Raw genomic sequence first — 26,268 nt, forward strand, 5'->3', positions numbered from 1 at the left:
GTGGGGCAGAGGGCGTGGAACTTAACCACTAGGCCACTGAGGCTGGCCCTAGACAAAGCATTTTAATACCTGCTTTACAGTTACTGCAAATGAGTTTCTGGGTGTTCCAGGGACTTATTCAAGGTCTCAGGAGCTGATCCTATGCCCTTTGTCTTCATCAGATGGAACGTAATTAATGACCATAATAAAAAGGCTACTAATGTGTCAGGCACTGGGCTAAGTTCCTTAGAAGTCTTATCTGAATATAATCCCCACAACCACCTCAGGCGCAAGTGTGACTGGCATTCTAGAGAAGAGGGAACAAACAGACTCAGGATGTTAAAGAACCTCACCTGAGGTCACCTGGCTGGGAAGGGGCAGAGCATGACGTAACCCCAATGGGCTTCATTGCAAATCGTGTGGCTCCTGGTCACAATTCTACGTTCCTATGTGGTCTCCGTAGCATTAACACATAAACACATTGAGGGGCCTTAGTGCTGCATGAGAGTGTCTTTTACCAGGCTCCCAAAAGGAGTACAAAGCATCACTTTGGACGGTAGAGGTTATAAAATAAAATCTCTCAGAGGGGTTGGTGTTCGTTCCCACTTTCAGGGAAGCATGCGACATCTGTGCAGAGCATGTTATGCAAGTGGACCTGGCCCAGGCAGCGGAAACGTGTGCAGGACTCACTGTGCTCAGAGCAGTGACTGGGATGCTAACCAACAGCCAAGGCCCCCAGATGGTAATGAGACACGGGACAGTCTCCCCAGTGGCGATGCTAGAAAGCATATGGTGCCAGAAAGAAGGATGTCCTTTTAGTTCCTTCACACCGTGTTTCCCAGTTAGAAGCGCCCCAGATGCCTTGGTGCTTAAAAGAATAAATAGTTATGAAAGAGCTCGCTTAGAAGAATTGGCTGGCTCTCTTGTAAAAGATGTTTTAGAATGTTCACCTACATGCTTCAAACTCCATCTTATATGTAAATTTGCATTGGGTCGCTTGAGGATTTTTTTTAATAGACTTTATTGTTTAGAGCAGTTTTAGGTTCACAGCAAAATTGAAAAGAAGGTACAGAGAGTTCCCATACACCCCTGGTGCCCCACACACAACCTCTCCCAGTATCAGCATCGTTACACTGACACATCGTTATCGCCGTGGACTGAGTGTTTGTGTCCTCCCAAAATTCCTGCGGTGAAACCCAATCCCCATGTGATGCTGCTAGGAGATGGGGCCTTTGGGAGGTGACCGGGTCATGAGAGCAGAGTCCTTGTGAGTGGGATTATTGCCCTTATAAAAGGGCCCCCAGGGATCTCCCTCCCCACTCCACCGTGTGGGGACACAGCAAGAAGACAGGCGTCTGTGAACGAGGAAGCAGGCCCTCACCAGATACTGAATCGGTCAGCACCTTGATCTTGGACTTCCAGCCTCCAAAACTGTGAGAAATAAATGTTTCCTGTCTAAGTCGCCCCGTCTGTGGTGTTTTTGTTGCAGCAGCCGGAGCTGACTAAGATCCCCCCGAAGGTCACGGTTTACATTAGGGTTCACTCTTGGTGTTGGACGTTCTGTGGATTTAGACAAATGTATAATTACATGTATTCACCATTATAGGATCATACAGAATAACTTCGCTGCCCTGCAAATCCTCTGTGCTCTGCCTGGTCGCCCCTCCCCACTCTCACCCTTGGCAACCACTGATCTTTTCACAGTCCCCATAGTTTTCTGTTTTCCAAAATGCCATAGAGTGGGAGTCATACAGCACGTGGCCTTTTTGGATTGGCTTCTCTCACTTAGTGATGTGCATTTAAGGCTCCTCTACGTCTTTTTAGGGATTGACAGCTCATGTGTTATCAGTGCTGAGTAATATTCCACTGTCTGGCTGCACCACAGCTTGTTCTTGCATTTACCCACTGAGGGACATCATGATTGCTTCCAAGTTCTGGCAGTTATGAATAAAACTGCTGTAAATTCTCATGTGCAAGTTCACTTCAATATTTTATTTTTTCTGTTTGGGGGTGGGTGGGTGAGGAAGATTGTCACTGAGCTGACATCTGTGCCAATCTTCCTATATTTTATGTGGGACACTGCCACAGCGTGGCCTGACAAGCAGTGCCAGGTCCACGCCTGGGATCTGAACCTGTGAACCCTGGGCCACTGAAGCAGACTGTGCAAGCTCAACCACTATGCCACCGGGCCACCCCGAAGGTTTTAATGCTTGTCACAGACATTACCTCACGAATTCTTACTACCCCTTTAGAAGTTGGCCAGTAGGAATGTAGTTAAAAAGGTGAGCACATGAAGAGCTCGGGCATGGAACTCTGAGCTCTGTGACTGCGGGTAAGTAACTCCACCTCTCTGAGCTTCAGCTCCCTCTTCTGTAAAGTGTGGGGGCGTGATTTCTCTGTTAGAGTTGGTGAGAGGACTGGGTCGGCTGGTATCGGGGAGTCCAGGCACAGAACCTGCCCAGCCCTCAGCAAGCGCCCTAGAGATGTTAGCGTTCATTGTTCCATAGCGATCCTATGAGATTGAAAAGAGAAGGCAGGTGTTGAGAGATGAGGGCCAATGGCCCACGCAGGTGCCGGGCGCTGAGAGCCAGACCTCCCCCGTGTGGGCTTCCAAAATGCCAGCTCTTGCAGCCCCTACGCTTCACAGGTAGGGGCTTCAAGCCTTAAACGCCGCAGTCTGCTTTCAGCCCTGACTTCTCCCTGCGTCAGATGCACATACACACACAACTCGTAAGGTGCCAAAAAGAAAAAAATAACACGAATGGGTCTAATAACAACAAAGGCTGCTCCTGAGAAGCTAGCAGAGTCCCTTCCACCTTCAGGCACTCCTGTCAGCTGGCTCTGCGCCCGTCCTGGGATCAGGTGAGGCCCATCCCTCAGCACCTGGCCTTTCATGGGAGATTGGCAAGACGAGGACGTCTGCAGTGTCGCAATGATGCCTTGCTATTCCCGCTGCCACCACCCACGCCAAGGGTGTGTCACCGTGCTTCAGACTGCAGCCACCTCCTGCCTCCCAACTGTGCCCCCTCCCATGTCCTCCCCCTCCTTCTCCTCCTCTCCCCTCTCCCCATCCTCCCCTGCTTTCCCTCTTTCTTGCCCTCCTTCCACCTGAACTCCACCTCTCTATCTTCCACCTGTGAGCTGGTGGCTCCATTGCCTGCACCTTGCAAAGCACAAAACTCTGCCCTGGACAGTCCAGCCTCGCCTGGCCGCCAGCTCGTCTCTCAGCCACGCGGCCTCCCTATCAACTCAGCTCTGCCTTCCTCCTCCTCCTGGTTTTCTTCTTCTTTTTCCTGCCCCAGAAATGCCTTCCCCACCCTCACCCCCAACTTTTGCAGGTCACCAATCCCACCCCAGATGGGCCTGGTGACTGGCACGAGGGCAGGGTGGGGAGCCAACCAGCTCCTCTGACAGAGTGGAGAGTCAACCGACACGAGCACGGTGAGAGTCGAAGGAAGGCGCACCGAGAGCAAAGAGGCAGCACTTAAAGGCACAGATGGAACCCGTGGAGGACGGAGAGAAATCTCCTGGGGAAGCTGGCGGAGGGGCCGAGGGAGGGTTGAGTGATGCCCGCACAATGCACTGGCACCCTCTGGAGAACCAAGTGCCCATTTAAAATATACACACTGTGTGACCATTACACAACAGGGGTAAGTGGGAACCATTTGGGTCATGTTCTAAAATGTCCCCCTTGCACACAGGAACCAGCCAATTTCTCCTAAGTGAACTCATTACCATCTTTAAACACAGAGCGGGAAGGCAGAGGTCACAGCCGTAGTTGCTAAAAAAAAAGAAATAGCAGCAAAGCCTCTTTTTTTGAGAGACTTTGGTAACTGCCAGAAGAAACAGTGAAAGGAGTTAGTGGTCTCGGAGTCCAGGAGGGGTGGCAAGAAGATGCTCTTCTCATTTTGGAGTCTTCTGTCCTCCCGGGATTTATAGCCGTTTAACATGCGACACTCGTGCTTTTTAAAAATGAGTGTAATTTCTTCCATATCCCAAGCTTCGGGCAATCCATCGACATCTCCTGTATCCAGCCGGGCACACACAGTTACCGAGCAAAGTAAAGACACTCTCCTGTTATGCTCTCCTTGTACTGTGAACTTTAACAATACATAGCTATTTGAAGCTGTGTCTGATACTTAATAAACGCAAGACTGTTTAATAAACTAATAACCAAAAAGGTGTTTGAAGGACTTCTGTTTTCCCCAGTGGGTTGCCAGACGAAATACAGGATCCCCAGTTAAATCTGGTTTCAGATAAACCATGAATAGTTCTGTCGGTGTATATGTCTGCCCGATGTAGAATGTGGGCATTAGTGTTTTTATTTGCTAAACCTGGCAACCTGCAGTGTGAAGGAAGAAGAAAGATGCTTGCAGGTGAAGTTTTGCTTTGCCCACGTCTCAAGGCCCAGCTTGATCGGCAGCTTCTCCGAGAAAACTTCTCAGCTCCTCTTCTGCCCCTTTCTGAGTCTCCACTAGCTCAGCCCAGCCCCTCTGTCTGTGCCTGACGACCCCACGAAGGGACAGCGCCACAGCGGAGGGCTGAGCGCGGGGCCCTCTGGTTCGAATGGCAGGGCTGCAGCTCGCCAGCGGTGCGCCTGGGCAAGTCCCTGGTGCTCTCCGTGCCTCGCTTTCTCCCTCTGTAGAACGAGGATGACGGCACTGCTGGCATCTCCCTCTCCAGGCTGGTGAGGATGAGTGCTGAGTTTGAGCATAGCCACCCGGCGAGGGCTCTCTGTGTGTTTGTTAAAATAAGAGTTTCAGCCTGTGAGCTCCCTCAGGAACAGCCTCGGGGCGCATGATGCTGCTTGCCCACCCCTGCTGCACCGTCTGCCTAAGATAAGTGCCGTCAATGTTTGAACTGAGTTCTGGGTTTGAACTGCTAAATGGGAGACTGGCATGTGGTTACGGAGGGAGAGGAAGTGACTCTGAAGCTGCAAGGTGACATCCACTCATTCGGTTTATAGTTCCAGAGCATGGAGTCTTGCCGAGCAGAGCAATGGGGGGCTGGGTGTAGCGGTGTGCATGGGGCAGACCAGGGCCCTGCCTCCCTTCCTGTGGCTGCATCACGGTGTTGGGGGGCAAACAGATGAACAGACAGGATCATGTCAGACAGTGAAAATGAGTCAGGGTGAGGGGTGGAGCAAGGGGACAGGGAGGAAGCAGGTGGGTGATTGCCTGAGGCCTTAGGGGAGGTGGCACTGCAGCAAGGAACTGAGTACGAGGGGCCCCGATCAAAGGGCACGGCACATGCAAAGGCCCTGTGGAGGGTCCAGGCTGGTCTGGCATTGGAATTCCCCTGTGTGAATGCGTATGTGCAAAGGCTGGGAGCCAGTGTGGGAGTGTTCCTAGCTTTCTGGGATTCTTAAAGGGGGAAGCACATCCTGTGCCAGCGATGATCTGATTCTCCTGGGAGAGCCACTCTGTGCTCCTGACTTCATCCCATCCCTTAGATGTTCCCCTGGGGCCTCCCTCAGTTGTTGCCACCGTGAGACCCAGGAGTCACTTTGAGGCACTGGCCAAAGCTGCCCCTAGATTGTGATTCCAAGTCTGGCTTATTCCCTGGGGCTGAGAACACCCGCCCCACAGGCTGCGAATTCGGTGAAAATCAAGTAGGCTGCTCTCATCTTTCTCCCTGCCCTTGTCCGACAATCCCAGCCCTGTCTGCGCCTCCCAGGGAGCCGGCCGCTTTTTATGGGCTCTGAGAATGAGCCCATTTACCCGACAGACTTAATTACAGGGTTTCAAGCTGATGATATAAAAAGCTAGAATTTCACAGACATTGAGTCATGTGTTCAGAAGCCATGCCTTCGTGCACACACTATTGACTGTGTATATATGGTTATGAAATTATATGTACATGTTTCCATGTAGACTTTTTATTTATATAGAAGTTCCTATTTTAGCTTCAGAAGTCTTCTCCAATTTCCAAGGCCCTAACTCTAACCTCAAAAAGGCAGCAAAGTAATGGGTTAAGAGATCCCCATTCCATCGCTAGCAGCTGCAAGACTTGGGTTAGTGATTTAAGATCTCTAAACCTCCATTTCCTCCCCTGTGACATGGTGACATGAGATGCCATGGGCAGAACATTCGGCAGGGAGCTCGGCACACAGTGCGCACACATTACATTGTCCATTATGTAGTAGGGAGAAAAATACGGGAAAAGTCATACATTCATTCAGTAAACACTTCTTGTGCACCTACTGTGTGCCGAGGTATTGTGCAGGGCAGTGGGCTGCAGAGAGAAGAAACAAGGCAGGCCACCTGAGGAGCTGGGGTCGGGTCAAGGCACTGAGGCTTGAGGTGTTTGTTACTTAGCAGACACTGGCTCAACTGACGGATACACGGTGTAACTCATTTACATAGCAATACGGACAAGGGCAAGTCTATCGGACCTGGATGATACAGGCAGCATAGAGCAGCGTGTAATCAACTCTCTTTAGAAAGAAACATGTGTATCTTTAATCATCTGTTTTGAAAACATCTGTAACGCTCTATTGAGTTTCTTGCGTCTTTGACTGTATCAATTGTGGTAACACTTGCATTATAAGACAGCTAAGCTCCTTAGAGAGTCAACTATTTTTTTCCTTTGAAAATCGTAAGTTAATGTGATAAACTCCACAGATGTGGAAGACTGTTTTTCAGAAATTTCCAGAACATAAGGAGAGGGGACCCAGGGGCCAGGTTGGACCTCCACTGGGGTTTGCAACTTTTTCCATGGAAAAAGTTGCTTTGTGTCACAAACCTTTTTTAATTTTCAGAGTAACAAAGGTCTTTTTCTCCCATTTTCTTTTTTAAATTTTGAAAAATTTCAAACTTCCAGAAAAATGACGAGAACAGCACACAGTGAATACCCACATACCATAGGTTCAGCAATGGCTCTCATGTTACTTCGCTTTACATGACTTTCTCTCTCCTTCCCCCCTCCGTGCTCCCTCCCCAACTCTGGCAGAATCTTTTAAAAGTTGCAGAGAAGCTGAATATCAGCCCTAAATATTTTGACGTGTACCTTCTGAAAACAAGGACGTGTTCATACCTGACCATGTGTAATTATCACACTCAAGAATTTTAACCTTGATACAAGATGATTATCTAATCCTCCAGATTCAAATTTCCCCGGGTATTCTCAAACCTGTCCTTTATTAGTTTTTTCCCCCCTCTTGATCTAGAATAAGGATTGCATTTAGTTGTTCTGTTTCTTTAATCTTTTAACCAGGAAGGCTCCTCATCTTCCATTATTTTGTTGTTCATGGCAGGGCCATTTGTGAATGGCGCCGTGTCGCTTTAACTCCTTGGGAAGGTCGTGCTCAGTAAAATGGGTGTGGACAGATTCCATCAGGGACACACTGTTTGTCCTGGAAGAAAATAATTTCTAGGAGCTGGATTAGAATGGAGTTTTGAACAGCAGCATTGACTCTGTTTAACCCAAGGATTCATCAGATTCCTAGCAGCTCCTGCAAGCCTGGGACTCCTCTTAAACCTGGGCCCTTTCCCTAAAACCTGGGGCATCTCGGGAGCCCAGAAGGGAAATGTTTGAAGGATATTGGGTCCAATGTATTGAAAACGGCGAGAGAAGACACAAAACTCCTTTCACGTGTCCCCTCTGTGAGTTCTTTGCTGTGCCTCTGAAGCAGAAGGGGCTGCAGACGCGTTTACGTCTCCCTCTTGTTAAAACCAGTACCATACACACACGCAGGACAAACATTTTGCTGACGAATTCCCTGAAATTCACGCCACACGCGGGTCAGAAAGACAGCTGCCGTGAGAAGACACCCACGGATGAGCAATTTGTTTAACAACCCTGGAAAAAAAAAATACCCAGACTTCTAGCCACCTAAGAGGCACAGATTTTATTTGCTTAAAACTTCAGCAAATCTCCCTAGAGAGGATTTCTTGCTCCCCCAGCAGTTTCAAAGACATTTCTGTTTTCCAACAGATCACGTTCTTGACACATTGCAAAGCTATGGAAAATGTTTTGGTTTTTCTTAATCGACGCGCCGCACACGGTTTATTTACCTTCTCTCTCCCTTGCAGATTTTGAAGGCTTTACTGCTGGCCGTGCAATGCTAGGGTGCAGCCATAAGGTGTCAGCACCTGCTTTGTAACCAGAAGGGTCGCGTGGGGTTTTTTTTTTTTTTTTCTTTTTAAAGAGTAGTTCCCGTATTGGCCTCAAGGTGGCGACAACACCACAGGCCGGCCAGAGCCGCCTCCAGGTGCAGGAGCCGGCGGCGCCCAGGCGGGGATGCATGGCGGTGGAGGGAAAGTGACTGGAATATCTTTTGCTTTATCATCGCTTATTATTCTAGTAACACACAGGGCTCTCTGGGGCCCGATTCCGCTTTCGGCTCACTGACAGCAAGGTCAGGAAAGGAAAAAAATCAGCAAGATATTAGCAGCCCCCAATCCAAAACAAACAAAAAAACCCCCAAAAACCCTGGCAGGTTAAAGAAAAGATCCGAAATATGGTTTTTGCAAAGTCCAGGTGTATGGAAGGTGTTGTTTTAATAACCTGAACAAACATCTCTCCCGGAGTCCCACTGAGCGGAGAAGAAACCTAATTCCAGGGCAAAGGAAAACGTTTCTCTCACCTTTTCTGTCTTGATTATGAGGATTTCTTCCCCTCCCACCCCCACTTTTTTTTTTTTTTGGAGGGGGTAATAATTCTGGCAACTCACGTTAGTTCTTTTGAGATGACATTGGTTTAAACCTGGACACCCTTGTAGATGCAAACTCAGGCAGAAACTGCCATTTTGGAATTTCTTTTCCTCTGTCCTTAGCTATTTTGGGTTTTGCCCTGTGCTGTGATAAAGCTTAAAAAAAAAGAAAGAAAAAGAAAAAACCCCGTAAAAGCAGAGTAAATAATATTCCTCCAGGAAGCCTATAGACTGAGGAGTGTTTCTTGATCAATAGTTTGCATTTCCAGTAAAATCGTGAACAGAATTCAGAGTGCCTGTCACACACTCCGGGAGAAAGGCGCCTTTTGCCAGTTTTTGTTTTTTTTAAAGATGGATGTGAAAATACTAGAGGTATTAAAAAATAATAAAGTCGTAGTGGGAGTTGGGGGTAGCTAGGAGAACGCTCAAACCATTCACCTGTGAGCTGACGACTGACTAGCTTTATTTTACTTCGTTGCAAAAAAAAAAAATCAAGTTGGAGAAAGAACTTAGAGCACGCGTAAAAAATATAGTGAATATTTCAGAAGTAGAATATTCGAGGTCATAGGAACCTGTTTTGGACTTTCTCTTCGATCCTGAAGTTGTCAGGAGATAATACCATTCATAGATAATGCACATAAATAATATATATATTTTTTGCTCTTTTATTGAAAATGAATGACGGATCCCCAATGCCCTCTGTTCATCTCCCAAGAGATAAGCGTTGTGGGTCGATTCTCTCAAATCCTTTTCCTGGGAATCTAATAAGCTAATCTAATAAACTGATGGAAGAGTTAGGAGGGCAAAGGACACCTGAACTCTGGAAGTTTTCTTTGAAGTCTTCCTCCCTGCTCATCTGGACTGGACACCTTCCAGAAGAGTTCTGACCCATTTAGCCCTCCTTATGGGGGAACCCTGCCTCTTCAAGGGAAGCGGCAAGGGAGGATCTGATTCTTCGAGGTGTTGAAGGAATAAATACTCAGTTCACACACAAACCACCTTTCCGCGATTCCTCGAGGGAAGGAGGAAGCGTCGAGGGCGAGGACCTCCGCGCCGCTCCAGGTCAAAGTCCCAAATGACACCATCTCTGCGGGGCCTTGAACCGTCTGCAATCGCTTACCCCGTCCTCGTCCTCGCACGGAGCCCCGGTGCCCAAATCACCTTATCAAACACCAACTAAACAAAAAAGACTGAGATATAGGAAGTCAAGTCGGAGATACCCAAGGCGGCTTTGCCGGGAGCGGGAGCCAGGGAGCGCGTCCTGGGTGGGTGTCCCAGCCGGCCGGCGCGGGGTTAGGAGCCCCCAGCAGGGATGCGCGTCCTGCAGCGAAGCCCCCCGCGCAAAGCGGCTCGGGTTTCTCCTCGCGGGCAGAGGAGCCGGCTCTGCCCGGCCCGGTGGCTCGCTGCGGCATTGTTCCCGTCTTTGGGGAGCGCGGGAGTCAGCTTGTCAAAGGGAATTTATCTCTGGGAAAAGCGAGAGACGCCGAGAAGCTGGCGTTGGTGGGCTGCAGGCGTCTACGCGGGAAGGGAAAGGGGGAAATGAGCAGAGTTATTTCACTCTCTTCCCCAAACCCCACAAAAATCCTCATGATGACGCGGATGATTTGCCGAATCCACGGCGAATTTAAAAGGATTAAATTTTCAAAACGTTGCTGCCTTTCCCAGTCCGCCTTGCCCTGTAGACGCCTCGGCCTGCCTCCCCAGGTGGGGGTGAGGGGCCTTCAGACGCTATAATTTGTCTCTAAAACCTTTATAGGTTATTCTTGACGGCCCAGAACCTGCAAACTCACTGTTGGTTATTAATTATTTGCTTAAACAATGACAACATCCATGGGAGGCCCCTTCCATTCATCTCCCACGCCTGCTTTGCCTCCATTACACCTGGGCCCCGATAATTAGGAAATCTAATTATTCGCCTCATCACTCATTAATAAGAAAAGTAGTCCCAGGGTCTCGGCTTCTTACATGATCTTTGGGGAGATATTTGACTGCATTAATCAATTCGATTTTATATTTCAAACTTTTTTCTGCAAAGGAGCATCGGGGTTGTTTTCTTTTTCCCCTCTGGGCACGTGGGCCCATTAGCCAAAATGTGATAATAAAATAAATTTTAATAAGATATAACTTTTTGAAAAAAATCTTTTCAAGTTAAGACTGAGCTGCATGAAAGTCTGGTTCTACGCGGCTGGGTCTTAGAGCCGACGGATTCCGGCGCTCCTCGCCCTGATTGGCGCCAACTCCCCACAGCTGCCGGGTTATTGGTCCAAAGTTCCCGGAGGGGGCGTGGCCGGAGGAAAGTAAAAACTCGCTTTCAGCAAGAAGACTTTTGAAACTTTTCCCAATCCCTAAAAGGGACTTTGCCTCTTTTTCCGGGCTCGGCAGGGCAGCCACTCTGGACCCCGGCTCGCTGACCCTCAGGGCTGCCGATTTGCTGGGGGGCTTGGAGAGCCGCCTTTCCCCCGTGGCGCGGACCGAGGGGCCAGCCTCCGTCCGCGGCGCGCGCGGCGTCTCCGCTCCGCTCCCCGCCGCCCGCCCGGGCTGCCACCCGCCGGTCCCGAGAGCGAGGGAGCGAGCAGGGGCCGGCGCTGCGCTCGCCGGGGCGCGCCCTCCAGGATGCTGATCCGCCCGGTCCGCTGAAAACCAGGGCCCCTTCTCCGCCCGAAGGCGGGCGCCGAGCGCCGGCGCCTCCTCCAGCTCGCCCCTGAAAGCTTCCAGGCGCCCGGGGCTCCCCCCGCCGGCTCCCTTCCCCTCTCTCTCGCTCTCGCTCTCTCTCTCTCTCGCTCTCTCTCGCTCTCGCAGGGCCTTCTTCGCGGTCGGTGCGCGCAGGCGGTGGCGAGCCGTCTCGGACGCAGCATGCAGGCGCGCTACTCCGTGTCCGACCCCAACGCCCTGGGAGTGGTCCCCTACTTGAGCGAGCAGAATTACTACCGGGCGGCGGGCAGCTACGGCGGCATGGCCAGCCCCATGGGCGTCTACTCGGGCCACCCGGAGCAGTACGGCGCGGGCATGGGCCGCTCCTACGCGCCCTACCACCACCATCAGCCCGCGGCGCCCAAGGACCTCGTCAAGCCGCCCTACAGCTACATCGCGCTCATAACCATGGCGATCCAGAACGCGCCCGAGAAGAAGATCACCCTGAACGGCATCTACCAGTTCATCATGGACCGCTTCCCTTTCTACCGGGAGAACAAGCAGGGCTGGCAGAACAGCATCCGCCACAACCTCTCGCTCAACGAGTGCTTCGTCAAGGTGCCCCGCGACGACAAGAAACCGGGCAAGGGCAGCTACTGGACCCTGGACCCCGACTCCTACAACATGTTCGAGAACGGCAGCTTCCTGCGGCGCCGGCGACGCTTCAAGAAGAAGGACGTGCCCAAGGAGAAGGAGGAGCGGGCCCACCTCAAGGAGCCGCCCCCCGCGGCGTCCAAGGGCACCCCGGCCGGGCCCCCCCTAGCGGACGCCCCCAAGGAGGCCGAGAAGAAGGTGGTGATCAAGAGCGAGGCGGCGTCGCCGGCGCTGCCGGTCATCACCAAGGTGGAGACGCTGAGCCCCGAGAGCGCGCTGCAGGGCAGCCCGCGCAGCGCGGCCTCCACGCCCGCCGGCTCCCCAGACGGCTCGCTGCCGGAGCACCACGCCGGCGCGCCCAACGGGCTGCCTGGCTTCAGCGTGGAGAACATCATGACGCTGCGAACGTCGCCGCCCGGCGGCGAGCTGAGCCCCGCGGCCGGGCGCGCGGGCCTGGTGGTGCCGCCGCTGGCGCTGCCCTACGCCGCCGCGCCGCCCGCCGCCTACGGCCAGCCTTGCGCGCAGGGCCTGGAGGCCGGGGGCGCCGGGGGCTACCAGTGCAGCATGCGCGCCATGAGCCTGTACACCGGGGCCGAGCGGCCGGCGCACATGTGCGTCCCGCCCGCGCTGGACGAGGCCCTCTCGGACCACCCGAGCGGCCCCACGTCGCCCCTGAGCGCCCTCAACCTCGCCGCCGGCCAGGAGGGCGCGCTCGCCGCCGCCGGCCACCACCACCAGCATCACGGCCACCACCACCCGCAGGCGCCGCCGCCGCCGCCGCCCGCTCCCCAGCCCCAGCCGGCGCCGCAGCCCGCGGCCGCCGCGGCCCAGGCGGCCTCCTGGTATCTCAACCACAGCGGGGACCTGAACCACCTCCCCGGCCACACGTTCGCGGCCCAGCAGCAGACTTTCCCCAACGTCCGGGAGATGTTCAACTCCCACCGGCTTGGGATTGAGAACTCGACCCTCGGGGAACCGCAGGTGAGCAGCAACGCGAGCTGTCAGCTGCCCTATAGATCCACGCCATCTCTCTACCGCCACGCAGCCCCCTATTCCTACGACTGCACGAAATACTGACCTGCCCGGCCGCTCCGGCTTCGCCTCCCAGACACGACTCTCTCAGACAGTTCAGGCTGCAGAGACGCAGGAAGACCCAAAACTTGTCCACCAGCTTTTTCTCAGACCCGGGAGCAGAGAGAGCGCGCGCGCCAGCCTCAGCCCTCTGTGAAGCTGCAGGTAACTTTAATTCGCCGCCCGGGTTCCGAGATTGCAAGAAGCCCCTGTAAAGGGACGCAGCCCAACGAGATGAATATTGATTTTTAAAACCCCTCTCCCTTCCCAGGATGGCTGTGCTCACTACTCCAGTCGGGGTTTCAAAAATCAGTTATGGACCAAATCCCATAGCCACCCAGTAATGACTCTCTGTAGGGACCCCCATAGGTTTATGGGGGTCTCTATAGATTATATACGTGCTGTGTGTAATTTTAAATTTCTTTAACCGTGCTGTACAAATGTGTGGATTTGTAATCAGGCTGTTTTGTTGTTGTTGTTCAGAGCCATTAATATAATATTTAAAGTTGAGTTCACTGGATAATTTTTCATCTTGCCCAACCATTTCTAACTGCCAAATTGAAAACTCGAGAAACCTAGGTGGGATTTCTTCCCCCTGTACAATTATGAGACGTGATTTTTTTCCAAGTTGTAGGTCTTTTACAGAACAGGAAAATAATTTATTTTTTGTTGTTGGCGGATAAAGAAGTCGAGTATCTGATACTTTTTATTTGCAAAGTGTGATGGTTTGTATAGTAGATGCCTCCCTGAGCATTCCTAAAAGAAAAAAAAAACAAAAAAATTTCACTTCACCTGTGTTTGTCTTATGTGGTCTTAATTGTTGTACTTACCTTAAAATAAACCCGTGTTGTTTTTCTGCCCAAAGTCCGGACAGTGTATTTGTGTTCTCGCAGTTTTTAAAAACAAGGTGTGTTTGCAAATCCACCTGTTTGGATAATTTTTGTTACGCAGGTGGGTAAATGTGTAGACAGATACAGATGATCACAGAGGAATGGGGGCACCAATCTATTGTCTTGTTAGAGACGGAAAAGGCTTTCAATTAGTTCAAAATCGCACCCTGGCTGGGGCAATCGGGGAAACAGTTCTAGGCGGACGCAGCTGCATGGAGGACAGCACGCTGTAATCTCATTTGCTGTAATGCATTTCGCTAAATGCAGAAAAACATGCCAATTGTCACAACAAACAGTGCCATTCCCTCTTCATGTCCAGCCATCCCCAATTTAGGAGGCAAGGGAGGGGAAGGATAAACACTTTCCATCAGCTAACTACAAACCAGGGGTGTGCTGTCCCTGAATTTCCTAAAATGCGGACTTCCTTGCCCACGCTGATGTTTTTTCAGTAAAGAATTTGAATTGAGCCAGTGAAAGTCCGAAAGGGATGGATTCTGCAGCCTTTAACGACCGTCCCGGCGGTGGTCGGATCAGAGGTGGATTCCAGACCTCTTCACTTCTTGATTTGATTTCCAAATCCTGACCCTATTGCAGTGAAAAATGTTAAAGCCTCATTGCCCTTCAAAAATAATTTACACTGCTTTTAGAGTTCTAAATATATCAACTTTGCCAGGACTTTAAATGCTAGGGAGATGATTTTTCTCTTCAATTTTGATGTCTCGTCTTTTTTTTTTTTAATTTTTAATAACAACGTAGCTTTGTGAGACATGGCCGAGGGGAAATAGCTTTATTATCTATTTCACTGGCCGAAACCCACAGCTCCCCTCCTGGTCTCTGCGTGTGAATTTGGGGGCCAGAGCTCCAAATTGGGAACTAGTTTCCCATCCCAGCAGGTGAGCTGTACTTTGCTAAGGGTGGAATTCCCGGGGAAGCCAGCATTTCAGGCCGTGATGATGTCCCGAGAGGCGGTTTTGCTTGACACGGTGGTGTCGATCGTAACCTGGGTGTTGTGTTGCTTGAAATGTCATTTTGTCTCTGGTTTATGCTGAAATAGAACTGGGGGAAGCTCAAGCACAATAATATTGCCCATATGTGCAGCACACATTTTTTAAATCTGTGGCCCCAGAGGTGACGTATGGTTAAAACTGTAAGGCTGCATTTTATTCCTTTTCAGAACTCGCAGGAGCCGGGAAACCTGGTGGTTGGTGCCTGACTTCCAGCAGGCCCCCAGGCCTTGCTTGAGGGAGCCGGCCAGCCAGTTACAGTGGGAGGGGGGAGAGAGAGAGACCCCCCCTCGCCAAGCTGCAGAATGACAGGGGCCAGGGCTCCTTGCCCAGCTCTGGCAATCCGCTTCACTCTGCCCTGTTCTCTTTATGCTGTTTGGGCTGCAGGAGGTGTTCTAGCTGGCTTGCTGCTTCCCCAGATGTTTCGAAGAGTCCTCTCTGAAAATGTTCCCTCAGCTTAAGATTTGGAACTCAGAGGAGGTCTGAGAGACACATGGAAAATAAGGGAGAGAGGAGTGGGCCACAGCAGGGTGGGAGACCCTGCACTGGCCCTGAAGCCACGCTGGGGTCTTCTACCTTTGGGAAGGCCTCTTCAAGAAGTCCCAAGTGGGTGATGGAGAGGGGCTCCCTACCACATGGAGGCCGCAGCCAGCGGGGGAGCCCTTGCATTCCCTGGGGGACGTGGTCAACTGGGGGGATTGTATTCGGGGCTTTATCCAGGCTTCTGGAGGCAGCAGAGTGGAGGGGTGTATGATGCCAGGGCGCTTTGGGAGGCCCCGACCAGGAAGGCTTCCCCAGTCTGAAGCCCTGGGGGCCGGGGAAGGTGCGGGTAAGTGCTAGGAGGCGGGTGCTGGGACTAGGGGGGGGCTCGGCTCAGCCCCGGCCATCCGCCATGAGGTGGACCTCCTAGGGGCTTAGCAGCCTCGGGCGTCTGTCTGTCCCCACGGAGTAGGAAGACCCCGCCGCAGCGCGATGCTGAGCAGCCCGGCCCTACCTGGCGCGTCTTCGCGGTCGCCTTGTGCGCAAAGACTGCGTGCGCCTGGCATGGCTGGCCTTGCGCCACGGATCCGCTCTCCGCCCCTTCTTTCGGCCGCTTGGTCCTCCAGAGGCAGGGCCTTTCAGGAAAAGGGGGAAGGAGCTTGCAGATGCAAGGGCCAGAATGCCTGTCGCAGGCTGCTGGGGTTCCTTGGCTGGAGCAGGAGGGGGATTGCTATGTGGTCCCCTGAATGCAGTTTGGACGAAGGTGTGTTCTCTAGCCGTGTTCTTTCCTGACCCAAGAAGATACAGTTCGGCAGGTCTGAAAGGTACTGCAAATAAAATGGAAGCAACACAAACACCATGGCAGAGACCTTTTCCCATAGAGTTAACCCTGCGTCCCCAAGTGGCCTTGGCTGGGTGGACTGTCTCTCTAACCAGGTCCAGTTTTGAGGATACTGGCAGGCCAGAGAGACCCGTGGCCTCTGAGCATCCTGCTGCTCCCTACTCCCGGAAAGGCTGCAGCTGGAGTAACCTTTGCTTCTCCTGAGACTCCGGAGGGACACCCAAGCTCACGGCTCTCAGGGAGAGGGACTGGCGGTGTGTGGCCCAGCCCTGGCCTCTCTCCCATGGCCAGACTGGAGCCTGTGGCCAGGTGGTCCTCCTTGCCCTCGTTGAAGTGGCCTGTCCCCGAGGACGCCAAAATCGTGACTTGCATCCTGGAGTTGTGGGAACACTGGGCTAGGAATTAGAAGACCACATCGTGCTGTGAGGACAAGCCCCTCCCCCTCCCTGGCCTCAGTCTTCTCGTCTGTAAGATGACCAGGTGAGTGCGAGGGCATTTTGCGGCCCAGCACTTTCCTCCCCAGCATAGCGGGGCCTCCTGCAACCTACCCTCACTTACCCGACTCCCCTTCCTCACTTCGAGAAACTGCAAGAAGTGAGAGGGAGAAGAAATGCAGGGCCTCGGAACTTCAGCATTGGGCTCATAAATTTTTCGGGGTCCATCTCCTCCCCTTTACCCCATCACTGCCTGGGGGGTCACCTCCAGGCCTGGGAGGGGCTGGTGAGATGCACTCAAAGAACAGAGAGCAGCTCCCTGGAAACGAGCCCTGGTGCCTGAGCATTGCCTCTTGGCTCCTCATCCCCACCCCAAATCCAGAAACCTGGATGGAGTGTCAGGCAAGGTTGGTCCAAGGGGAACCTATTGATAACCATCCACATGAGGTAGGTGGAGAGAGTGACACTGAGAAAAGACACCCATCTATTAATGGGCAGAACCAAGTTTTAGGAGAATGTGGGCACTGCGTGCCTGGCGCCTCAGGGAATGTGTGCCTGCGTCGTCCCAGACCGTACATTCCTGCCTCTCAGGGACAAGGAGAGATCTGAGGCGTTATGCCTTAGGTGCAGCCAGGCCAGGGATGGCTGGGGGCTACCCCCAGGTGAGCGGGACACAGTGGGTCAGAGCCACCACTGAGTCCTTCTGGCACTACGCACTGGAAATGCTTTCCCAAACTTTGAGAAGCATTCCCCGCCTGCCTCTTTCTTGCATAGCCTCAGCTCGCCAAGCGTTTGAAATGTCTGCTTTTTGACATAGGCATGTAAGGAAGGGAGTGGAATGTTTCAGGGCGTTTGGAAGGCTGGGCAGCTGCAGTCGGGGACAGCGGCTGTGCCTGGGAAGACGCCACCGCCTGGACTTGTGCAAGCCTTTCCCTGGGTTTTGCACATTCCTGCTCCACAGCAGAAGCAGAAAGACGCCGCTCTCGGAGTTGGTTTCTCGAATGCGTCTCTCCTGGTTTGGGTTTTCCCAGCGTCAGACTCGTGGGCACTTTATCCTGGGGCTGTGAGTGTGTGAAAGCTGAAATGGAGGGAAGTGGGCTTAACACATTGACAAGCTCGCCAGCATCGCAGGTCCCTTAAAGGAATGGAGTTGGGGAGCATGGAGGTGGCGTCCCCCCCTCGGGGGCCTGGGGTGCAGCTTTGTGCTCACTCTACATGCCCACCCAGGGTGGGAGGTCATGGAGGCCAGAGGGGCCCCTCTGACCCCTGACTCAGTGGCCTTGGCCCTGGGCCTTCTCCTCCAGCAGCCCCTTGGGGACTCTCTCTCTGCCTCCAAGATATTTTTATGGGCAGGGTCCCCCACAGAGTCTTTCTCTCTAGGATGAACCCACATGCACCAACTCAGGCCCTACACACAGGCCAGCTGAGGCTTCACGTGGCCTCGGGCATGCTACCTCAAGCTCCCTGGGCCCATTTCCCAACTGAACATGGTGGGATCATCGAATAGGGTTATCGAGAGTATTAATGAACCCAACACACATTGGGAAAGTGCATTTGATGGTGCCCACCCGTGGATAAGACTCACTGTAGGCTGTTAGGACCTGCCTGGACAACAGAAGAGAAAGGATTCTTTGGTCTCAATTAACTGCATATATTTACCAGGCTAAATGCGGATACTCTGGCAGGGCAGTGGCCGTGCCCTAACTACCCCTGTTTAGACCCTTTAAATCATTTCCGGGAACAAGGTGAGTGCTAAAGAAATCAGTCATTTGGAAAATTCTCCCTGCTCTCTGGGGTTGCTCAGCATCAGCTGACTGGCCCACCCTCACCTTCATGGCTCCCTCCCCAGGAGAAGCAGCAGGAGAGCCTCCTCACCCCTCCTCTCAAAGCGGGAGAGGAGGGGGAGGAGGAGAGTGTTCTGGGTTTGGGTAGGATGTTGGTGACGACTCGGATTTCCTACATCTAATGCCCCAAATGTCTCAGCTCTGGAGGTGCCACACACCTCTCCTGTCTGGAGGGCCCCCTTTCCATCTGTTTATTCCTGACACATCGCCGGGAGCCTCTGCAGACACCTGAGGTGTCAGACCTCAGAGAGTCCACCTTCCGAAGAAATCACGTGAGTTCCAGTCTCTGTTCTGCTGTTTACTACCTCCACTGTCTTGGGGTGCTCTGTGCCCAGCCTGTTTCATCATCTGTAAAATGGGCGAATCCATCACCCCTGGCGCTCATGGATGCTGAGTGGGTTCTCGAGAGAGAACTTCCACAGGGCCCTTAGCCTCCACACACAGCAGCTGTGATAATGTGATTGTTTCCTGCCCTGGCAACACTTCCTCATAGGAGACCTGAGGCGAGTGAACTTCCTGGCCTCAGTTTCCTGGTCTGCAGAATGGGAATGATAAAGATTTCTGTTTCTTTTTAGGATGGCTGTGAGGATGGAGTGATTTAATACAGGGAAAGCATTAGAACGGTGCCAGCACATGTTAGCATTGGAGACATCTTAGTCGTCCATATTATCCTTGTTGTTATCATGGCCTCAGACGTGTTCAGGTTGTCGGCAGGGTGCCCAGGCTGAGTAAGCCCTGCATCCTTGCGCCCTCACTGTTTGCAGACACAGTGCACACGGGGTGGACTCATTCACTCCTGTACATGTGTACATATACTCCATTAACTGTCTCCACATTTAGAAAAGTGATGTAGATATCTGGAAAGATGATGCAGACCATCGTTAACTTGAGTGTCTGCTTTCATATTTAGGGGGGAGCAGGGGAAGGGGAGATGCCCCTGATGTGGGTAGCAGTGTGAAGGGCTCTTGTCTCTGCCCCCAGCCTTTTTTTCTGAGGCCTCTTTGGTCCCAGGGCCTGGTGCCTGGCCTCCGCCCAGCCTGCCCAAGGGGCACACCTTCTCCCAGAGAGGTGGGGGTGGGGTGGGAGGGGAATGGTACTCTCTGCCCTCATCCCACGCTGAGCCCGATTTCTGCTCGGGCCCCAGAGATGGAACTGCTACGGTCCTTCCTGGAGCATCCGGGCAGGCGGGAGAGCTCAGGTCTTTCTCTCGGGCCCGGTGGGGCGCTGCGCTGGCACTGACTTCTTTTCTGGGGTCTGAAGACTCATGAACTTGCAGGGTACTTTCAGGGTCCCCGTTTGGCTCTTTGGGACACGCTCTGCCCGGGCTGTCTCCCAGGCTCGGCGGCTCTCCCACCGGGCCTCGGCTCCGCTCCGTCCTCACCGGATAGAGCTTCCGCACGAGGGCGCATCCGCTCTCGGACGCTAGGGGCTCGTGCCCTGCGCTCCCCGGAAATACGCGCCCGCACGGGGTTCCTTCCTACCGCGGCCTCTCCTAGGCTCAAGTTACAAACTCTTCACCTGGGAACCCAGGATTCGCACCCTGCCAGAGGGGCCGGGTTGGGGCGTCATTCTGGAGTTCTAAGGCTGGAACCTCCCGGAGACTTTGCAAACTTCTGCAAGCGCGCGGGACTGGATGTATCTCTCCAGACCGCAACTAGAACTTGGGTTTTTTTTTTCCCTTTTACTATCAGTGCCCCGCCCACCAGCCGCGCGTGTCTCCGCCTGCGTCCGGCCCATGCCCAAATTGGGCGGTGTTTATTATTGTGCGAATTCAAGCTCGGATTTGCCTTAGAGTTTAGAAGAAGCGCTGCGGCGGCGCGCCTTGTGGAGAGGCAGGGATGTGCGTGCTGGACTTCGGGTGCCCAGGAAGCTCCAGGAAGGGCTCCGAGCGCGGAGGTGGGGGAGTGCGTAGGGACACCCGTTCGTCTCTTGCTCTGGGTCTGTTAGAGCGGGCGCCAAGGCTGGAGACCGAACTGGATCCAACCTTGAGCTTGCTGGGGACGCGCTGGTCTGGAGAGGTTGGGTGACCCCGGGGACTGTGGGACCCGCGGGTTGCAAGAGCGCGGGCATTGAGGTTCTTTTTTCACCCCACGGTTGGAAGGGGCGCTCTAGTGAGGGCCAGAGAGAAGACAGCGCCCCGCCCCCTCCTGGCTGGAGGGCCATCCCTAAGACCTAGGCCGGGGCCAGGCTGGGCTGAACGGTTGGCCTAAGTTAGAAATGCAGCGCCGTGGAGGGAGGGAGGCCTGGAGGTGTCCCGGGGCCTGGCCTTGCGCTCCCTCAAGCGATGCCGGCACCCAAACCGGTTTTTCGACCCTGGTTGCGACTTCCATTTGGGTATTTCAAACGTCCCCCCTCCCCTGCGGTCTCTTCGGAACCCCCAAACACATGTTACTTTCCGGATTCCCCATTTTGGAGGGGAGCCTCCTCGCTTTTCCGTATTCAGAGGTGGCTTGAGAGTCCGCTACCGGTCCCCAGCGTGGTGTCCTCTCTCTGCGACAGCAGCATCAGCCGACCCCCTCCCCATTCACGCACGTTTACCGTCTCTTTCTCCTTCCCGGCGAGCGGGAGCGCTGGGGTGGGCCATTTCTATGCCCACCTGCCGTCCTCACCCCTCCCTCTTCTCCGCGGCATCGGCATCGAGGCACGATTTACTCAATGAAACGTTAATTCAGTTATCCCGTGTTTCTTTTTTTTTTTTTCCTTTTAAAAAGTATTCAGCAGAGATCATAAACAGGAACTAGTCACGCCAATGCCTCTCCAAAGCGGTGGAGTGGGAGGAGGGACACCTCCTTCCGAATCAGCATCATTCAGGGTTTTTGATTCAAACTGTGACGTGGCTAAATGTAAAACGGGGGTGGGGGGTGCTTACACCCAGGGTGAGTGGGTGGGTGGGGGGAGAGCACCAGGCTTCCCAAATGCTTAATGTAATCACGGGCCAGCTGCGTGCACTTGTAAAGTTGTTATAACCCCCCTCCTTGGTATAAACAGGAAAGCGCAGAATATAAAGCAAGAGACCCGCATTCACAAATACCAGCTCTCCCGCGCCAGCTGCCAAATTCCCCTTTTATGGTGTTCCTCGCTTGCAACCTCAGCCCCATCAGAGAGACCTTAGTTCCCTCCCCTGAACTCTCCAAATGGGTTTATTTGAAACTTCCCTCCACTGAGCTGTGGACCAGGTACCCCAAGCCCTCTGCAGCTCCCCAGAGTCCTAAGCACTGGCCTCAGAGAAGCTGGGTTCCTGGAGCCCTCTTCCCCAGGTCCCCAGGGAGCCCTGGAGGTGGAGGCTTGCCCATTATGGGATAGTAGGCCCCTAGGAAGCCCCTGACTCCTGCAGGGCATGTGGAGGATGCCCTCTCCTAAGAGGGCTGCATCCTCTTCTCATCAGACTCTCAAATCTCTCAGACATGCCTCTCCCTCCTAAAATAGCTAGACGCTTTCAAAGACCTCCGAAGGCATTTTTTGAGACTGTGCCATCTCGCCATCTCCTATTAAGCCTGCGAGAAGAGAAGACCTTTTGTGGGAGGCCCAGGGATTACGGAGCTCCCCCAGGCAAGTGGTAAAACTCAGCCCTGCGCCCACCCCCCCATCTCCACCTCTCCTTCCTGGCCCGGCAGACCCCGCGCGGAGCCATCGCGGTCCACATCCTGCCTCACTGACTGTGTGTGCTTACAGCGTCAAGGGGTGGACGTGATATTTCAAACATCAGATCAGTGCGTTTATATATTGGGTGCCCGGAAATTTTTCCAAATAAACACAGCTTGATTCAACTTGGGTGGGCGGACTTATCAACAGACTAATTCTATAAACAAATGAAGGAATAGCCCCGAAACCGATTGGCTGGTATCAAAAAGACACGTGGAGAGAAAAGCTTGGAGTTTTTCAGCAATGAAATTTTAATTAATGTGGGTGGGCTGAGAACACAACGACTGTTTATCATAGACAATTTATTTTCCAGCGCTAAGTCAACATATAATAGCAAACTTACAACAATTATTTAACATTTTTAAAGCCATGAAGAAGGGACGGAGCGCGGAGCGGCGGGGGAGAGCGGCAGAGCAGGAGGCAGACGCACGGCGGGCTCCCCCGGAGGGCCCTCCCGGCGCGGGGCGCAGTCCCTAAGCCGCCTGGGTTGCCTGCGTCGCGGAGAGCGCAGCGCCGGCGCCCACTCGCCATGAGCCACCTCTTCAGTCCCCGGCTGCCTGCTCTGGCCGCCTCGCCCATGCTTTATCTGTACGGCCCCGAGAGACCCGGGCTGCCTCTGGCCTTCGCCCCCGCGGCCGCTTTGGCCGCCTCGGGCCGGGCGGAGCCCCCCCAGAAGCCGCCCTACAGCTACATCGCGCTCATAGCCATGGCGATCCAGGACGCGCCGGAGCAGAGGGTCACGCTCAACGGCATCTACCAGTTCATCATGGACCGCTTCCCTTTCTACCACGACAACCGGCAGGGCTGGCAGAACAGCATCCGCCACAACCTCTCGCTCAACGACTGCTTCGTCAAGGTGCCCCGCGAGAAAGGGCGACCGGGCAAGGGCAGCTACTGGACGCTGGACCCTCGCTGTCTGGATATGTTCGAGAATGGCAACTACCGGCGCCGGAAGAGGAAGCCCAAGCCGGGGCCCGGGGCCCCGGAGGGCAAGCGAGCCCGCGTAGAGGCGCAGGAGCGCGGCGCAGAGGCGCAGCCAGAGGCGGGGAACGGGGCAGGGCGCCCCGTGTCAGCGAGCCCCCGCCACGAGGGAAAGCCCGCGCGCCCGTCGCCCCTGCGGGAAGGCGCCTCTCCGCCGGCGGCCCTGCACTGGCCCAGGCCCGCGTCCCCAGAGGTGGACGCAGGCGACGCTGTCCAGGGCGCAGCAGCCGTGGCCGTCGGCCAGCCAGCGCGCACAGTGAATGGCCCGGGGTCCCCTCCGCGCTGCATCTCCCGCAGCTCTCCGAATTGCTCCGACAAGTCCAAGAGCTTCAGCATAGACAGCATCCTGGCGGGCCGGCAGGGCCAGAAGTCGGCTGGAGGGGGTGAGCTCCTGGGTGGCGCCAAGCAGGGGCCGGGTGGCTGTCTGGGCGCCTCGCTTCTGGCCACCTCCTCCAGCCTCCGTCCGCCTTTCAACGCTTCCCTGATGCTCGACCCACACGTCCAGGGAGGCTTTTACCAGCTCGGGATCCCTTTCCTCTCCTATTTCCCTCTGCAGCTCCCCGACACGGTGCTTCCCTTCCAGTAAAGCCAGCAGTGGCGTGGGTCTGTCCCCGGTCCTGGTCTGAGCTGCTTGTGAGCGACCACGGCTCCCACCGCTGGGGGAAGGAGTCACGTTTTTAAAGAATGATCTTTTCCTCTGCCGACATGTGGATCCTGGGAAGTGTTACCAACTTCTGCGCTCAGGTGAGCACGCTCACTGGCCTACCTCCACCGGGGCAGACCTTCCCGGAACCAGGAGCGTCTTGGAGATTTAAAAGACCCTTCACCAGCTGGGACTTGGGCAACTCAGACCTCCTACAGCACCAGCAGAAGAATTCCTTGACCTTAGGTCAGTCTGATGGTGTGATCTTCCGATACCCACCCCAAGTCCTGCGTGGCCGGGGCACTGGAGGGCCCACACAGCCCAAGGGCAGGACAGACGGACTCAGTGTGGTCATTTTAGTCTGAGAGCCACGGTCCGACTGTCGCCAGCTCAGTTGCGGTTGTGGCCCAGGCCTTGGCTTTGAGCCTGTCGTGGGGATGGTTACCCACAGCCGGGTTTGTCCCTGAAGTCCAGTTGTGGGGACGCCGAGGGTGACCCCTGTTTTTCAGGTTCTTTGGCAGATCTACGGCCTCCTGAGGATTTCGGACTGATGTCCAGGTGGAAGCTGAGAAACCACACTTTTATTTTAAATAGAGTTTTTCTCTTTTTTCCTTTCTAGACAGTAAAGGGAACATCCTATATTCATTGGCTAAATACTTAACTCTTTTTACTATAACAATCGCCCTGTGGAAACGTCTATATTAACAACTTCTACTAAGAAGGTGCACTCTACATAATATAGCATTTTGTTGCATTACAACAGCTCATTAGTCAATACGCACGTTCTCCAATGCATGTTACCAACCATAGGAGTGGTCCTGTCTTTTTGCTTTTGTTTTTAAGGGATCAAAAGATTTCAGGGGACACTGGAAGTGCGCGGGGGGGAGGGACGGTGTCTCAGACAACGTAAGATTTTCAATTTCCATGCTTTTTCAAGATCTAGGATTGATTTTGCTACATTTTCCAGAGTTGTGTAGTGAAAGACTGCGTTTAATCCAAAAAGTTGGGTGAAACGGACACAGGGAAAGGGAGAGATGGGTTAGGGCCCAGAAGAGCAAGGGCCTCTGCTGGTGTCTTCGGGAGGCCGCTCTGTGGAACCCAGAGAGCATGGAGCTTCCAGAGATCCCCAGCCTACTGCATCCCTGCCTGCAACTTGGCTCCTCCCTCCAAGCCCCCACCAAGCAGGCCCAGGGCCTGCGGCTAAATAAACACCTGAGGGAGGTGACTGGAAGTCTGGCAGGAGGGGTGGGCAGGAAGGCAGGGGTCTGCAACAAAGACCTGGTTAAGAATGTGGAGATTTTCCCAGCCCTGTTCAGTTCAGCTTGGACCTTTTGGGAAATGTGTCTAACCTCTTAGGGTATCTCCTTGGTTGCTTTGGGGCTTTTGACTTTGAGTTCCTGAACCCCCACGTTACTTTAGTCTTACTCGCTCTGGGAAAGGCGCAGCGAGTCACGAGGTCTTGGAGACTGGCTGAGATAGGTCTGCAAAATTACTCCTTCAGTAGTTTCCAGGACTTCTATAAAAATGAACACAAACTTTACATCCAGAGAGCCTGTTGGTTAATATGTTGGAAAGGACATTTCGGACAAGCATAATAATTTAGTAATTAGTAGGCACAGAGTTGACTTTCTGAGGGTTCCTTCTTAAAGTTGTGTGCTGCTGACGGGTGCATATCTCCCTGACCTCATTCTACCCAGGCTGGGGGCATGCTTGGTGAGCTGCAGCGCGTCCGTCATTTTAAGAGCTTTGATGAGATCCCATTGTGGAGGTCCAGGCTCGCTGTGATTAACTTAAAATATGCTGGAAGGGCTGTCATTGGATATTTTGTTATCCCAAAGCCTCAGCCTTTGTGAATAAAGTTGTTTCTTTCATTAACCTGTCAGTGACTGGCTCAATGGATTATTGGAGGGGATAAACAACCAGTGTTACAGGAAAGAGGGCACAGGCTATATTTGGGATGCTGTCGGCATCTCCAGGGGCCCTGGCTTCCGACAGTAGGTGCACACACAGTCTGTAGGGGCAGGAGCAGAAAAGCCTAGTGGATGCTGCTTGGATGTCAGAAAGTAAGATGAAAATTCCCCTGTATAGGATATATTTTTAATTTTTTCTTCTCGTGTTTGACTTGCTATCTCGTGTGCTTTGTTAATTTATGATGGCTGTTTTCTGGGGAAGCCAATAATCTAATACTGCCTTTTAAAAGGATAGTATGATAGTATTTTAGAGTTGCAATTCCAAAAAGTATAGTATAAACACTATTTTTACGGCACAGAAAAAAGGCAGGAGTATGTATCTATTTGGTAAGGGTGTTTATACATACATAAGGATAAATTCTGTTATCTGATCCCCGTATTCATCTGGTTTAGGAAAGCTAGGAGAAATGTACGGTGGGGTCATTTTCTATGGAATCTCTACAATTCTGTGCATCTTCCTTCCTACTGAGGAGAAAGAGGGGTTTTGAGTCTTAGTAATCCAAATAGTTTTTCTAATTTTCCAGATTTAACCATGGGCTCCAAATTATGGA

At 53.2% G+C, this 26,268-nt stretch overlaps 2 protein-coding genes across 5 annotated transcripts; both read left to right on the forward strand.

Annotated features, from left to right (window-relative positions):
- Nucleotides 1-10,978: 10,978 nt before the first annotated feature.
- Nucleotides 10,979-13,845, forward strand: FOXC2 (forkhead box C2). The gene has a single exon (XM_044761601.2). The coding sequence runs from the start codon at nt 11,486-11,488 to the stop codon at nt 12,992-12,994; it is 1,509 nt and encodes a 502-aa protein (XP_044617536.2). The 5' UTR covers nt 10,979-11,485; the 3' UTR covers nt 12,995-13,845.
- Nucleotides 13,846-20,257: 6,412 nt separating this feature from the next.
- Nucleotides 20,258-25,629, forward strand: FOXL1 (forkhead box L1). Of its 4 annotated transcripts, none has more exons than XM_070500602.1 (3): nt 20,258-20,377; nt 21,908-22,030; nt 22,491-25,629. In XM_070500602.1, the coding sequence occupies exon 3, from the start codon at nt 22,653-22,655 to the stop codon at nt 23,688-23,690; it is 1,038 nt and encodes a 345-aa protein (XP_070356703.1). In that variant the 5' UTR covers nt 20,258-20,377; nt 21,908-22,030; nt 22,491-22,652; the 3' UTR covers nt 23,691-25,629. The 4 variants fall into 4 exon arrangements, with proteins under 4 accessions (XP_070356703.1, XP_044617522.1, XP_070356704.1 ...); XM_070500603.1 differs by having other exon boundaries at nt 20,273-20,377; nt 21,912-22,030; XM_044761587.2 differs by lacking the exon at nt 21,908-22,030 and having other exon boundaries at nt 20,271-20,377.
- Nucleotides 25,630-26,268: the final 639 nt, after the last annotated feature.

Source organism: Equus asinus, chromosome 28 (genome assembly GCF_041296235.1).
Source record: "Equus asinus isolate D_3611 breed Donkey chromosome 28, EquAss-T2T_v2, whole genome shotgun sequence".
Taxonomy (NCBI): Eukaryota; Metazoa; Chordata; class Mammalia; order Perissodactyla; family Equidae; genus Equus; species Equus asinus.